The sequence below is a fragment of the Eretmochelys imbricata genome, chromosome 14 (assembly GCF_965152235.1).
Source record: "Eretmochelys imbricata isolate rEreImb1 chromosome 14, rEreImb1.hap1, whole genome shotgun sequence".
Classification (NCBI taxonomy): domain Eukaryota; kingdom Metazoa; phylum Chordata; order Testudines; family Cheloniidae; genus Eretmochelys; species Eretmochelys imbricata.
In genome coordinates this window covers 2052370-2066998 of record NC_135585.1, presented here as the reverse complement: position 1 = coordinate 2066998, position 14629 = coordinate 2052370, and the positions used below count along the sequence as shown (strand labels likewise).

The window sequence follows — 14629 nt, the reverse complement described above, 5'->3', positions numbered from 1 at the left end:
TATTACCAGCAGGAGAGTGGGGTGGGAGGAGGTATTGTTTCATGGTCTCTGTGTATATAATGTCTTCTGCAGTTTCCACAGTATGCATCCGATGAAGTGAGCTGTAGCTCACGAAAGCTCATGCTCAGATAAATTGGTTAGTCTCTAAGGTGCCACAAGTACTCCTTTTCTTTTTGCGAATACAGACTAACACGGCTGTTACTCTGAAATCTATACATACAGTGATTAAGACTGATAATGAGAAGAGTCCATCTGTGTATGCGATCCTCTCCCAAACGGCATTAATGTTTGAGTGCCTGAAGAATGCGCTGCTAGTTGGTTACTCTACTGATGGTGAATTTCTGTAGCTAGGATGAGGTTCCCTTATTGTGTTTCAATATGGGCTGTGAGGAAGATTGTCCTAGTCATTAGTTTAGGGTCAGATTCAGATCTAATGTGATTTTGGGTAACTCCTTTGAAATCAGAGGGCTTAATCCAGGGCTGATTTTGACCTCTGGCGGGTTTGACAAAGATCTTTGATTCCATTCATTCAACATCTCACTGTGTGAACAGTGTAACGTTTGAGAGCCAGCCTGGGGAAAAATATTGCCTTCCCTATTCACTAGGGGAGTAGGATCTTGCTAGCCATGTCCCTGTCTTCTCCCAGCCTCTCACGTGATAAGAATATGACTTGCAAACAACTACTGTTTGGCTTCTGTCCTCTGGTCTGATGTGCGTAGCATTAGGGGAAGAGCTTTGAAATTGGCTTATTCGTCCAGTGGTCAGAACACACTGCTGGAATTTTTTAGATGTTAATGGTTAGGACAGAAGAGCGGTACTGGAGCAGTTATAAGGATATGGCTGGCAGGCACTTAAAAAAAAAAGAAGCCATCAAACATTAACAGCACATTGTACGAGCGCTGCAGAGTTCAGTACATGAAATGACGCCCAGCCTGGGGGCGGAGGGTGTGTGCATGTGTGGAGAGGAGCATGCATTACAAATAGTAGCACAGTAACTGAATCACCATCGGAAGATTTGGCTCTGATGCAGAAGGAGTGGGGTATTTTAATGTTTGCCATTTGTGCCAAGGTAGGTGAATACTGGAGCCAGGGAGTGAAGAATGGGCTCTGGTGATAGCTTCTCCCTTCTCTTGCAGCTGACTCTCAGACCTGGGATGCTGGGCCTGTCCAAGTAGGGTGCCGAACCTCTTTCCCCCTCGTTCTTCTGGGCTGAGATGCTTTCTCACTTCGGGCAAAGTCTTGGTCACACTGATGTCATCTGGAGCTTTGCTCTTGACATCAGTGAGCCCAGGATTTCACTCTGATGCTAATAACAGCTCCTGCCCTTCTCCTTAACTGTGTACTTGGCACGCTGCTGCTGCCAATAGATAGAAATTAAAGATTTTGCGGGGAGGGACCCTAGTTCTCCCCACAATCCAGGACTAGTTCAGATGGTTCTCTACGGTATAGCTTTCCACAGCTTTGGCTGGTCTAATTTTAAATAGCTCAAGCAAGTTGCTAGTAATCTGCTTTTTTCACACACAGATCTCAAAGCACAAAGGAGGGGTCACTGTTAGCATTATCCCCGTTTGACACATGGGGACCACAAAGGTCAGAGAATGACAGTGACTTGCTGAAGGTTATACACATGGGCTGGGAATACGGTGGTAGTAATGGTTCCCAGGTTCCCATTTGTGGTGGGACTGGGTCACTCTGCTTGCTCAGTGTTGCCTTTGTCCAACACAAAGTAACACTCCCCTCTCCCTGGGCATTTGAGAGTAGCCCTGGTTGGGATCGCTCCTGTGGAATAAGGTGTTGTGCTGACATAGTATTAAAGTCAAATTCAAGTCAATTGGAAGAGATTGCCTTGATCAGGAAAATGCAAAATTAATTTATAAATAGATTGATAGGTAGATAATCTGATTCAAGTGCGACTCTAGTGCTGGTTTATTCCGTTTATCCACAGGACAGCCTAGTCTCGTTTCCAAACCCTGTTGTTTGGCTCATATTACTTTTAAGTATTGTTTTCTTTGATTAACAATCACCCCTTGGATCCAACAAGATCCATTGCTGCGCACACAACTGCTCAGCAACTTGGCTTTCAAGCTGCAGCCTCCCTGCTCCCGAGTTTGATCTGAATTTGTCTATCTAGACTAAGTTCTGTGATAGGGAGCTTTGTTGCCTTGTGTGTCTGTAAAGCACAGTTGTTATTGCTGTATGATACTGCGCAAACCCAAAAATACATGCTGAACCCCCTGCCAGGGCCAGGCAGAAACCCTGCACTTCTCTTCTTTATCAGAGAACTGAAAGCTTGTGCAAATGGAGCCAGCAGAGATTGGTCCAGGAATATCTGCCAAGTTGAGGGTGTGATCTGCCAACCCTCAACAGGATCTTGTTGTTTAAGTTTGTGAAAGGGGAAGGGCCTTTCTAAACAAGGCTGCTGGCTGTCAGAGCTATCTGAGACACTGCTGGCTGCAACTGTGCTTGGCTTCCAGTGAAGAGGATAACAGAAGTAGGCTTCAGGGGGTTAGCAACTGTGTGACTGCTGGCTGCATGATGTTTCTCTGGGGCTCTCTGCTAGCTGGGGAGCCCTGGCATTGGCTAAGAAAGGAACCAATGGCTGCATGAATGGCCCCAGCAGCTGCAGCAAAAGGGTCTGACAATAGTTGCTGAGTGGAGCAAACAAATCTTTTCTGTGTGTACAATAAAAATTGGCAGGCAGTGAGGGCTTATCAGCTAACTCAGTTCTCCAGCTTCCAGAGGGCAGGGTGGGTGATCTGGTTCCTGTTCGAGTGTTAGCTGCTGCTGCGTTGGAATAATCCCCGCAGTCACAAAAAACACAAGCTTAATCTGAAACGTACCCCTTTTAAAAAAAAAAAAAAAAAAAAAAAAGGTACAACTCTAATGTTGACTTTCCAGCCCTGGAGATGGAATTCATCTTTGCATCCCCTGGATTGTGCAAGGCAAGGAGCAGTAGTACTGTACTACCCCACCATTGTGGGCAGACCCTCCCAAGGGGAAGAGAGGTCAGTCTCCATGGTGCATTCAGTCCTAGGCCTCTTTGCTGAGGCTGCTAACTATTGTGCTGCTTGTTAATTTTGGTGATGGCAGCACCTGTCTGCTGGGAATGAGACTGAGACTCCCCAACGTCATTTGGTGTAGGCCACGGAACAGTCGGTGGATAACGCTTGATCGCTGCCAGCATGGGCTAGAATCGAGCCAGCAACCTGGAAGTGAAATAATCTCTCTCCTTCCCAGTCCCCTGAACCATCCACTTGCTGTATCTGAAACGCAGCACTTGGGCAATGCGTGCCCAGTGCACCAGCCCAGATTTCCTTCGGAGCCAGTGCTTCATGTTCTTGAGCCTTCCACTCCCAGCAGACTCCTGTGTGCAGACAGAGCTGGAGCGATAGCCGCAGCCTAGGATCAAAGCAGCTCTTTCTGTTTTAGATCCTTTTCACTTCCCAGGGAGCAACTTTTGATCTTTGGTTGATGCTTTATTCTTTCTGAGCTAGATGGAAGCTAACTAAATGCAGCTGCTGCTGCTTTTCATTGACAGAAGGCCTGCGCCTCTTCTGATGTTCCTGGGGGCCCCCTTGAGAGCTGCAGTGGTGCTAGATGGGACCTGCTGCTCTGCGCGTGGAGAAGTAGCCTCTCTGTGTCGGTTGCCTCCAGTGGGAGTCTTCTCCCTGTATTTCTCAGATGCTTTCACTGACTCATAGCTGCTTCTGCCTTGATCTCATATCTCGCTCAAATAGGTTCTGAATCTTTAAGATGGTATTTAAAGTTTTGGTGAGATGACTGATGCAGTTAAAGTCCATTCTCTGTATAGTGTACGCAGCGAGGGGAAGCCTATCCACCCCAAGTCAGGATACAAGCTGTGCGGACTCTTACATTGATGTGATACAGGTTAAGTGTCTCCATTCCGGAGGTGTTGGAGCTTCGGGTCCTGTGATAAACAGGCAGGTAGCTCAGTGTCGCCAATCACCATTGCTGTGAATTCCCTCAGCGTCTTTTGATGAAGTGTTTCAGAGTAACAGCCGTGTTAGTCTGTATTCGCAAAAAGAAAAGGAGTGCTTGTGGCACCTTAGAGACTAACCAATTTATTTGAGCATGAACTTTCACGAAAGCTCATGCTCAAATAAATTGGTTAGTCTCTAAGGTGCCACAAGTACTCCTTTTCTTTTTGATGAAATGTTATTTTGTAACTTGTTACAGAGACAGTAGGGGAAATTGCTCCAGACATCCCTCTGCTTTCTCTTCTGGGCTGCGGAGGGACTATTCTTTGTTGATGATTGTTGCAAAAGGCTCTCCCACCTATATAGAGTCTGAGCCTACAGTACTGTGTTCTAAGACAGCCTGGAGAAGAATCAGTACTTGGAGCCCCAGGCTGTGTTGTCTCTTTGTGCCTGACGTGTGTTTCTGAAGGTGTGTGCAGCACTAGGATCAGGAGGGAGCCTACAAGGAGGCAAAAAAGTAAAGAACGGCTTGCAAACCGATCACCTTCAGAGCCAAGTGGGCTCAGCACAGAGCAGGGTCGATCCATCTTGGTCAAGTCCCACTGATGAGCACAAACTGTCTTAGCTGAGGTGATGATTCAAGCAGACTCAAGCCAGGAAACTTGCAGTTGAGGCTTATGGCTTTTCCTGTGGAAAAGCCACTGTCCGCCACTCTTCGGAGCCTTGTTTACTGTCTTGTGACGAGCTCGTAGAAACTGGAAAACTGTATTTCCGTCCCTGCAGCGTTTACCCTCCCATTTGAGAAATGCTCGTTTTTCTTTTGCCTCTGTGTTTCCAGTGCAGAGAGCAAGCTGCTCCCTTTTGTTCACGTCTGTCAATAAACCAGCATTGCTGGTGATGCCAGTGTAGCATCCCACTGCTCTGCTGCCTTGTCTACCCAGACTGGGAATTGAACAGCAGTCTCCTGCGTGGCCACTAAAACCCCAGTTTTATCTTGGCAGTTCTCCCAGCTCCTGCTGGCCCAGGTGGGATCTGGACTGGTGTCTCCAGCAGGCATGGTAGGTTAAATCATTGCAGACAGGCCAGCTTCTATGCCTTCTTTTCAGGTCAAGTGCTTTTTAAGGCATTAACAGTGAAGCTGGTGTTCAGAAGGGCTAGGGCTGTTCGGTATGAGGAGCTGTGAACCCTTCAGGCCCCAGTGGTGTTTCTAGTGTACAGAGTGTCTCTGTAAGTGAGGTGGAGGCAGGGTTCTCGCTGACCTGTAACGTGTTTTTCTCTCTGTTCCTGGCTACATCCTCTGCTTGTTCTGCTGGCATGTGGAATGCACTAGCTGATCTCTCCAGGTGCTGCACCTGGGCCCATGGAAATCGCTGGTGCGTGCTGGGTCAGGTTGGTCTGTCCGTTAGGGAATAAAGAGGAGTCAACGGAAAGGAACAGCTTTGTTCCAGAGAGAACTTCACGGAGGTAGCTGCTTTCCCCTGTACTTCAGGTGGAACAGAAGCTGGCGCTCTGCCTCGTGGAGAGCGATTTCTGCCTTGCCTTTGTGTTTCGGGTTGTTAGTGGGATTGCTTTGTGCCTGCTCCGCTCCGTGTTCAGCATATCAAGCGCTCTACCTGGCCTAGCTGTTTAATTATGTATGGCCTGAACATCCCATCTGGATTCGGGATCTGGCTTCTCATTAACAGCCCCGCACAAGAACGTATCTCATTTTCAGTACAAAGCTTACTCGGTGGTTACAGGGAGATCGTATTCCACAGCTAGCTTAAGTTACCTATTGACGGCTGAGACACTCCCCATGTGGCCCAGCGATGGCATTCCATATTCTGTTCCAGAATCCATTTGCCTGCTGTGTGTTGAATGTTTTCTCCACTCTTCCCATCCCCTTAAAAGACCTGAGATTCATGGATGAGTCGTGGGGATGAGGCAGCAGTTGATGGGAACCTTGCCTCTCTGTGAGGGGTAGCAGTGTTGTCCCCGGTTGGTGGTGGGCCGCAGCAGGAAGTTCTTGCTCCTGTCTTGCAGCTGTCATGTTGCATTTCTCCTCACACTGTTTCTTCCCTCTTGGCAGATCTTTTGTCTGAATTTGGCTCCTGATTGAAGTTGACGGATAATGGAAACATTCCCCTGGCGATGTCTCTGGGGCGACTCCTCCGACGTGCCTCTTCAAAAGCCTCTGACCTCCTGACCTTAAATCCCGGTGGTGGCGGTGGTTCGTCCTCCGTACTGGATGGGGAGATTATCTACTCCAAGAACAATGTATGCGTCCACCCTGCTGAGGTGCTGCCAGGTGTCGGGGAGCATCACCCAGGTGATGCAGTGCTGCACTTGCTGCTCACTCTTCTTTCTGTCTCTGGGAGCATCTGCGTGTCCATGTCTGCATGGGGTTGGCATGCATCTGAGTCTGAGCACTTCAGGGGTGTTATCGTGGGGTGTGGGAGGTTAGAGCTTCTGCCACCCAATACAGGCAGTATTCCAGAGGGACTGAGGAAAGGCATCCGCTGAGCTGAGCCGCCACTTGTTCTCATCAATGTATCTGTTGTTGTCCAAGGAGCCCTTTGGTGGTTTGAGCAGGGGATGGAGCAGTGGGATTCCTGGCTCTGCCACTGCCTCCCTGTGTGACAATGCACTGATCACGTCACCTCTCGGGGCTTCAGTGTCCCCAGCTATAAACAAGGGCAAATGGTACTTGCCTTGGTTACTGGGGAAGTTGGGTAATGAGCGTTATCGTTAATGTCTGTAAAGTGCTTTGAGATCTCTAGAGAGGGTCAGAGTTGTCATTTAATGTGTAACACTTGGTCCATCCCTCCCTCAGCTGCACTCCGGGATGTCAAGTGCCATCACACCACCCTGATGGAACAAGCAGCCACTGCAGGCATCCGAGGACAAGGAAAACCCTGATATTGGCTTCACTGGAGTCGATACAGGGCTTTTCTTCAAGACAAATGCTGCTTTCTCCCCATTCTTGTCTGCTAGTGGGACCCTGTGTATCCTTGTAAATGGATACCCGCTACTGGCTTAATATTGCAAAATAATTATTTTGCAAATATTGGTTTGCATTAGACTAGTGTGTGTGTGTGTGTGTGTGATTATTTTGGGTTGGCTTTCCAGGAACCTTCTAGACCAAATACTCAGGAGTAACCAGTGTTTAGTGCCCACGTAGAATGGGGATAAATAAACAACGGTGCAAATCTGACGTAAAAGTCTGTAATTCAAAATTCGCTCTTGATTAGTTGCATAACTCGTCCAATCAGGGGACTGAAATGATGGCATGTGATTTCTGTAGCTACCCAGCCCAGTAGGTATTTGGCAGATGAAATTCAATGTTGATAAATGCAAAGTAATGCATATTGGAAAACATAATCACAACTATACAGACAAAATGATGGGGTCTAAATTAGCTGTTACCACTCAAGAGAGAGATCTTGGAGTCATTGTGGATAATTCTCTGAAAACATCCACTCAGTGTTTTTGCAGTGACAGTTTAAAAAACAAACAGAATGTTAGGGATCATTAAGAAAGGGATAGATAATAAGACAGAAAATATCTTATTGCCTCTATATAAATCCATGGTACGTCCACATCTTGAATACTATGTGCAGATATGGTCGCCCCATCTCAAAAAGGATATACTGGAATTGGAAAAGGTTCAGAAAAGGGCAACAAAAATGATGAGGGGTATGGAACAGTTTCCGCATGAGGCGAGAGTAATGAGACTGAGACTGTTCAGCTAGGAAAACAGACAGCTAAGGGGGTTATGATTGAGGTCTATACAGTCATGACTGGTGTGGAGAAAGTAAATAAGGAAGTGTTATTTACTCCTTCTCATAGCACAAGAACTAGGGGTCACCCAATGAAATTAATAGGCAGCAGGTTTAAAACAAACAAAAGGAAGTATTTTTTTCACACAGTGCAGTCAGCCTCTGGAACTCTTTGCCAGAGGGTGTTGCAAAGGCCAAGACTATAACAGGCTTCAAAAAAGAAATAGATAAGCTCATGGAGGATAGGTCCATCAAGTGACAGGGGATGGATCACTTGGTGATTGCCTGTTCTGTTCATTCCCTCTGGGGCACCTGGCATTGGCCACTGTCTGAAGACAGGATACTGGCCTAGATGGACCTTTGATCTGACCCAGTATACCCGTTCTTATCTACTTATTCATAAACCATATGCAGATTCAAAGGGATTATTTGCAAATAATGAATATTTGAGAATTTCACAGTCTGTTTGTGGAGGAGAAAATCTGCCAAATGACTGGATTCCTTTAGCCCAGCTGTATTGGCAATGGAGGGGGGCAGGGGCTAAATATGGCTGATAAATGTCCTGAGAATACAGTTTAAGTCCTAACTTGTTGGTCCTGTGCTCTCTTGAAGGCTATTTATGCTTGTACATGGAGAAAGATGAGCTACTTGGTACTACGCTTATCCTTGCCTGGGTCCCAAACTCTCGTATTCAGAGGCAGGATGAAGAAGCCCTGCGCTATATGACCCCTGAGAGCTCCCCGGTCCGTAAAGCTCCCCGCAAGCGTGGCCGCCACACTCAGGGGTTTGGCACCGTCCAGCAGGCTTCCCCAACTGATCAGAAACGAGCAGTAATCCCGAAAGACGACGAGATCTTGGCTGTATCTCAACTTGTCAGAGATGTGGCTCTCCTCGGCTCCCCTTCTGAAGAAGGGGAGAAGCTGTCTCAGTGTTGCCTGGCAGCTGACGGTACCCACAATTCCACACAGCCTGCCCACAGTGACTCAGGAATCTTATCGACAATCAGCTCTCAGGAGGAGCAGAACAGATCGGAGTTGTCAGTGGAGGGGACAGAGGAAGGGCTGGAGTGCAGGCTAGAGCAGGGGGAGGACGAGGGCTCCTTGGAGCTGTCTGCTGATGATGTGAGCAGGGATAGTACTTTTGACTCTGATTCTGATGCCTTCTCCTCCCCGTTCTGCCTCTCTCCCATCAGTGAAGCCCTTGGGGAAGGCAGCAGCTCTGTGTTTCTGGATAATGAAAGCAGGTGAGTTTGTCACATTTTTACAGCTTCCTGGTGGGTGGGGTGGGGTGGGGTGGAGGTGAAAGGAGGCTGAAGGCTTAAGAACATAAGGAAGCGAATGTACTTAAAAGCTGCACTGAGCTCAGTTTAGTTGCTCTTTCATTGGGTTTGCTTTAATTCCCCTTCTCATTGTTTCATTCCCTTGCTTGAAATCTAATTTGAAAAGCCTTTGGGAAAATTCCCTGAGTTAGCTATTCCCCGCTCTGCTGACTGGAACCGTTCAGACTCTTCCACCCTTCTGTGCCCATAAACTCATTCTGCAGGCTCACGCTGAGTCCCCTGGAACGTGAACCTGCTTGTCTGTCGTGGGCACTTTTAGCATGTGTCTCACTATGGTAAGAGGTTGTCACGGCAAATTTTTTGGTGGCCTCAGAGTGCGGCCACCAACTCTCACTGGTGGCTGCACTGACGCTTTCCTAAAATACTTCATTAACTTTAGGCAAAACAATGAACTATACGCAAACTCACATCCAAATCATTGTAGTGTCTATTTATAGGGTTTTTTGGCAGCCTCAGGAACAGAAATAATGCTGCCCCGTCCTTCAGCCCCGCCGTCCAGGGCTTCGCAGGTCCTGGGGCTTGCTGTCAAAAGTGATATTTGTATCTTTGTTAATATCACAGCACACTGAGTAGCTTACCTGGGAGGCTATGAAAAATGTTGTTAACCAACATACAAGTATCGCTTTTCACAGATGGCTAGAAGTCTGCTGTGAAAAGTGATAATGGCATGTTTGTTAATATCACTTTTCGCAACAAGCCCCAGGACCCATTAAGCTCTGGATGGGGGGACAAAGGGGGAGGCAGCGGGGGCCTGGGGCGATGGTGGGATGGATGCGGGGCCGGGGGAGGCAACGGGGGCCCGGGCCGTGGTGGGATGGATGCGGGGCCGGGGGAGGCAACGGGGGCCCGGGCCGTGGTGGGATGGATGCGGGGCCGGGGGAGGCAACGGGGGCCCGGGCCGTGGTGGGATGGATGCGGGGCCGGGGGAGGCAACGGGGGCCCGGGTGATGGGGGTGGGTGATGAGTCCAGCTGTTGCATGGCCACAGTCGGGGCCTAGTGTCTGCTGCCATGCGGCCAGGACTGCGCTCAGTGCCCGTGGCCAGAACCTGGAGCTGGGGACAGGAACTGCATGACTGGAGCCAGGGATCAGAGCCCGCTGCAATGCAGCTGGAGAGAAGGGTCAGTGCCCAGGGCTGGTGCCTGCCACCGCATGGCCAGAGTCCGGACCTGGGTGCCAGAGCCCAAGAGTGCATGGCTGGAGCCAGGAGTCAGCACCTGCCACTGTGTGGCTGGAGACAGCGCTCACTGCTGTGTGGCTAGGGTGAGGGGTCAGCACCCCAGGCCAGTTCCCACCACTGAGTGGCCGGAGCCCAGGACCAGACCTGCAGGGGATCAGCACCAGGGGCTAGAGTCACATGGCTGGAGCCTGGGGCCAGCGCCTGGAACTGGAGGCCAGAGGCCTACTGAAGCCCCGCAGCTGGAGCCAGGGGGTCAGCACCTGCGGCCAGAGCCAGGGGTTGGCGCCCAAAGCTCCGTGTTTGGAGCCCACTGCCATGTGGCTGAGACTGGAGGTCAGCGCCCGTGGCCAGCACCTGCCACTGCGCGGCTGGAGCCTGGAGTTGGAACCAGGGGCCAGAGGCTGAAGCCTTGCAGCCGGAGGCCAGGGTCGCGTGGCCAGAGCCGGGGGCGGGGGTTGTCAGTACCCGCTGCCCTGTGGTTGGAACGGGCAAGTTCCTGAAGTCCCGCTGCTGGAGCCTGCCACCTAAACTCCCTCCCCCAACATGGGTCAAGAACTCGCCTTGCTCCTGCAGCGTTGTGCCCCACCTCTCTCCAGAGGTAGTGCATCCAGGAGCAACAAGGAGGGAGGGGGAGGCTCTGATGTCCTTCCCCCACCCCATCACCACCCAGGAGGCTGTCCTGGGTGGACGAAAAGCCCCTGGTGGCCGCATGCAGTCATGGTGGCTGCATTTGAGAAATTTTGATCTAGATGGGATCCAATCCTCCTCGGGGGTGCCTGCAGTAGGCTCTATTTGGGGATGAGAACAACACCTTGGCAATGAGTTAATGACTTGAATGCACCTGCATCCTTGCTGCACATTGCACTAGCACTGGACAATATTTCATATCTGTCTGGCCTGTATTCTCTGTAGTTGCTCCCAACCTTCACCAGTGGTGGGGCTGTATGTGCCGCAGTCCCTAGGCACAACTAGGCTAATGTAAGGATACTGCTGTGATTTAAAACTGCCCTGGAAACTGGATTCAAGTCATCCTTTGTGTCTCAAAAATGCCCAGAATTTATGAAACCTTGTAGGTTGGACAGATTTTGCCACTTTCCTTTATAGGATGATCTGAAACCCTGAAAACAGCCAGGGCTTATAAAGGAAGTGCCATATCAATTGTAAGTCGAGCTGCACTCTCCGAGCCACTACATAAAGGTCCAGTGCTCTGAGCAGTTCAGACGCACTCTGCAGTTGGTCTGTACCGTAAGTAACTGCAGGTCTCCAAGGTTGTCCGGGATGGAGCTGTAGAGGAGATCATTGGAATGTGATTAAATAAAAGCTCCAGAATAGTGCAGCAGCCTACAGCTGTCTGGCATGTGTGTGATCCATCCTGCTGGTGAGGGCACCTTCATGTGGCCACAGGGTTGTACTGCATGTAGGCACATAACATGCCCAGAGCAGATTTAGCATGGTTCTTCAGGTCACATGGAAGAACAATGTTAGTCTGAAAACTTGTGCATCTTAACATGGTATCCTACACTGGCCCTTGCCCCTTTTGACAGTCAGCACATTGTTGGATTTCTTACGCTACATATGGTATTTGGGATTAAAGGGAGGCTGTTAAACAGATTTTGAAAAACACTTCCCTATTAATAACACACACAACACTTTGGATTATTAAATATCGCCATTTTTAATAATCTAACTTCATTCTGTATGTTTACTCCACGTCCTTCCCTCAGCTTGAATGATGAAAATAGATTAGTTGGCTGCACTTGTTATCAGGAGGTTTCTAGTTATTTTCATGTTCAAGTTCTCTCACACTAGCACAGTGCTGCAATGTGTAGGATTTTACATGCTTTATTGCATTTTCTTCCACAGAGGGTGGTGATGCTTTAAAGTTCTGTAGTCTTGATGGATTTTAAAAAATGGAAACACCTCAGTTAGTCTTAGACTTTAAACAAAGCCTACAGCTGTCAGCTGGAGCCATCTAGGAACTGGCTCTGCTCCTTTGAAAGAAGTAACGCTACTAAGAGGACATTCCAGTTTCTTTTTTAGAAAGCGGTTTTCTGTCAGGACAATATCTAAATAAACCCTTGGGGAATTTGCATTTATTTTCAATGCTTGTAGTCACTGGGTGATGACATGTCTGCTCCTGACTGTTGCAAAGAAACTTCATGTTGTAAGGTGCCCAGGCCAAATCTTGGGTTGAATTTGGCCTAAAATTTAGGCCTCTTAAAAGCCGGTTATCACAAAACCTAAGTGCAATGAAAATACATCCATTAATACTTCTTAGTTTCAGTGGAAAGTTTTAAAAACAAAAAATATTTCTCCAATTTTATCTGTTTAATGTATATGCTCTTCTGTAACACTTATCACTATAGTATGTCTTCCAAAACTATTGACTTAATCCCACAGATTGAGGTGGGAATGAATGATCCCCGTTTTACAGATGGGGACAGAAGTACAGTGAGATCGTGTTGCACTCAAACTCTGAGCCCACATCTCAGAAACCCCAATCCAGTGCCTTAGCCGCAAGACTGTATTTTCTAAACAGCAACATTTTGCTAGGGCTCTAGACCCTGAGAGTAAAGTTGACTAGACGGAGCCCACGAACAGTTAAAATTTCACATCCCAACTGAAATTTAAAAAATGAACAGTGAAAAGTCAGAGTTTTAAAATTCGTTCAGCATTAGTAATCTGAGGCAGAGATAGTGATAAGGAAGGAACATGATTTATTTTAACTTTGTTTTACCTCTGAATTGCTACAGCATTTCCTTACAGGCGTGTCGGTTAATCTAGCTCGCGTGAGCCATCTGGTGGCTAATCCAAAGTACTTCTGCCGTTGGTTCAAAAAAGCAGTGGCGACCTTTTGAAGACACTTTTGAAACAGGCATGTTTCCTTATCTGGCACTGATTTAAGAAACCTTTGGTGCAAGTGGCACTGGCAGGTGACTTGCAGCAGATCAATAAAACATGGATATTTCATTGTTTGGGGTTGACAGGCTTCTGTCTAATCGATGAGTTTGTATGGCACCTTGCTTCTCACCATGGCACTGTCTTACAGGGCATTGTAAAGCACGCTCCCTGAAAACTGCTAACTAACTGAAATTTTCCATGGGAAACTTTTCTAAAATCTTGTTAGGCAGCGTTCTCCTGTGTGCTTCCTGCATTCGCTCCCTGTTTTTATTCCTAGAGTCACATGCATGAAAATGGGCTCCTTGTTTCTGAATTTCCTCTGCTTGCTGTTCCCTATCTGAGTCAGAATGAGAGTGCAGATAAAATTTCCGTTGCTGGCAGACTCATTCTTTTCTGAAGAGGAATAAATGTCTCCCCTTATTTTTTTTTTTCTTCCCTTGGTTTTGGGTTGTTTTCATAAAGATTCTGTGCCTTCCCTGAGATCACTTCACAAAGCCAAAGGGATACATTTAACAGGTTCTGTCCAATCACAGTCCCCCCACAGCAGCCAGTGACTGAGAGGAATGTGATATTGTTTAGGTGAGGTGTTGGGAATAAGCAGCAGGTGCCCCCAAACTCCTTAGAACTCCTATGAACTAGGAGAAACACGTGTTCATCCAGAAGTGATCGGCTTGATGCCAGAATTATTGGGTAAAAGTCTGCGGCCTGTGCAGGAATTACTGGGTGAGGTTCTCTGGCCTGTGTTGTACAGGGAATTGGACTGGGAGGTCACAGTGATCCATTTGTGCCTTAAAATCTATGAAAACCAGAAAGGGTGGGAGTGGGGAAGTCTCAGTATATATAACATGCACAGACTGTTCCAGGTGCTGGATGCATTCTGTGCAAGTATAGCTTCAGTAGGTTTCATTGAAGTGAAGATTTAACAGAAGAGACGGAATCTCCAAGTTATTGCAGAGGCTGGGCAGAACACATTTCACATAAGGAATACGGTGCATCTTTCAAATGCAGCAACCTTAAAGCATGCAGCCTGGAGCATCCCTGTGATAACACACAGCCTCATGCTAAGGAAGACCCTACAGTAACGTGCTGGTGTGTGCAGAATGGGGGGGACGGAGGGAAAGGAATAGATTAGAGGCATTTTAGCTTCAGTGTGAACCCTTAAACAGCAAACTAATTTTTTTAAATGATTGTAAATTAGGAAAAGTGCCCAGTGTTAAATAAACTGTTTGCTTATCAGTTTGCAGCGCTGTCAGGAATCCCATGTAGTGGTTGATGCTTTCACCTGAGTTGCAAAATTCCGAAGGCTAATAGTGAAGGGGAGAGTGGGATCATTTCTGTACACGTTCTCAGCTCCCTTTTGGTGGAGCCTGGCACCTGCTCCTGTGTGGGGTGCTCTTGTGAATTTGGGGAGCTGGTTTCTGCTCAGACTGCCAGTGCTCTCCATAGTCACATGCCTACAGGGAGATGTTCAGTTCATGAGCTGCCAAAAATAATGGTAGCTCTTTAAGGGATTT

The 14629-nt window shown here is 48.0% G+C and overlaps 1 protein-coding gene across 8 annotated transcripts in view; it reads left to right on the top strand.

Annotated features, from left to right (window-relative positions):
• Nucleotides 1-14629, top strand: part of TBC1D16 (TBC1 domain family member 16) — a 40107-nt gene that overhangs the window by 6543 nt on the left and 18935 nt on the right. For 7 of the 8 annotated variants that reach the window (XM_077833243.1, XM_077833244.1, XM_077833240.1 and 4 more), the window contains exons 2-3: nucleotides 6007-6246; nucleotides 8309-8939. In XM_077833243.1, the coding sequence (XP_077689369.1) occupies nucleotides 6069-6246; nucleotides 8309-8939 (809 nt within the window). In that variant the 5' untranslated portion in view covers nucleotides 6007-6068. Of the gene's footprint in view, nucleotides 1-2989; nucleotides 3006-6006; nucleotides 6247-8308; nucleotides 8940-14629 lie in introns of those variants that run through there. The other variant, XM_077833242.1, reaches the window with a different exon arrangement.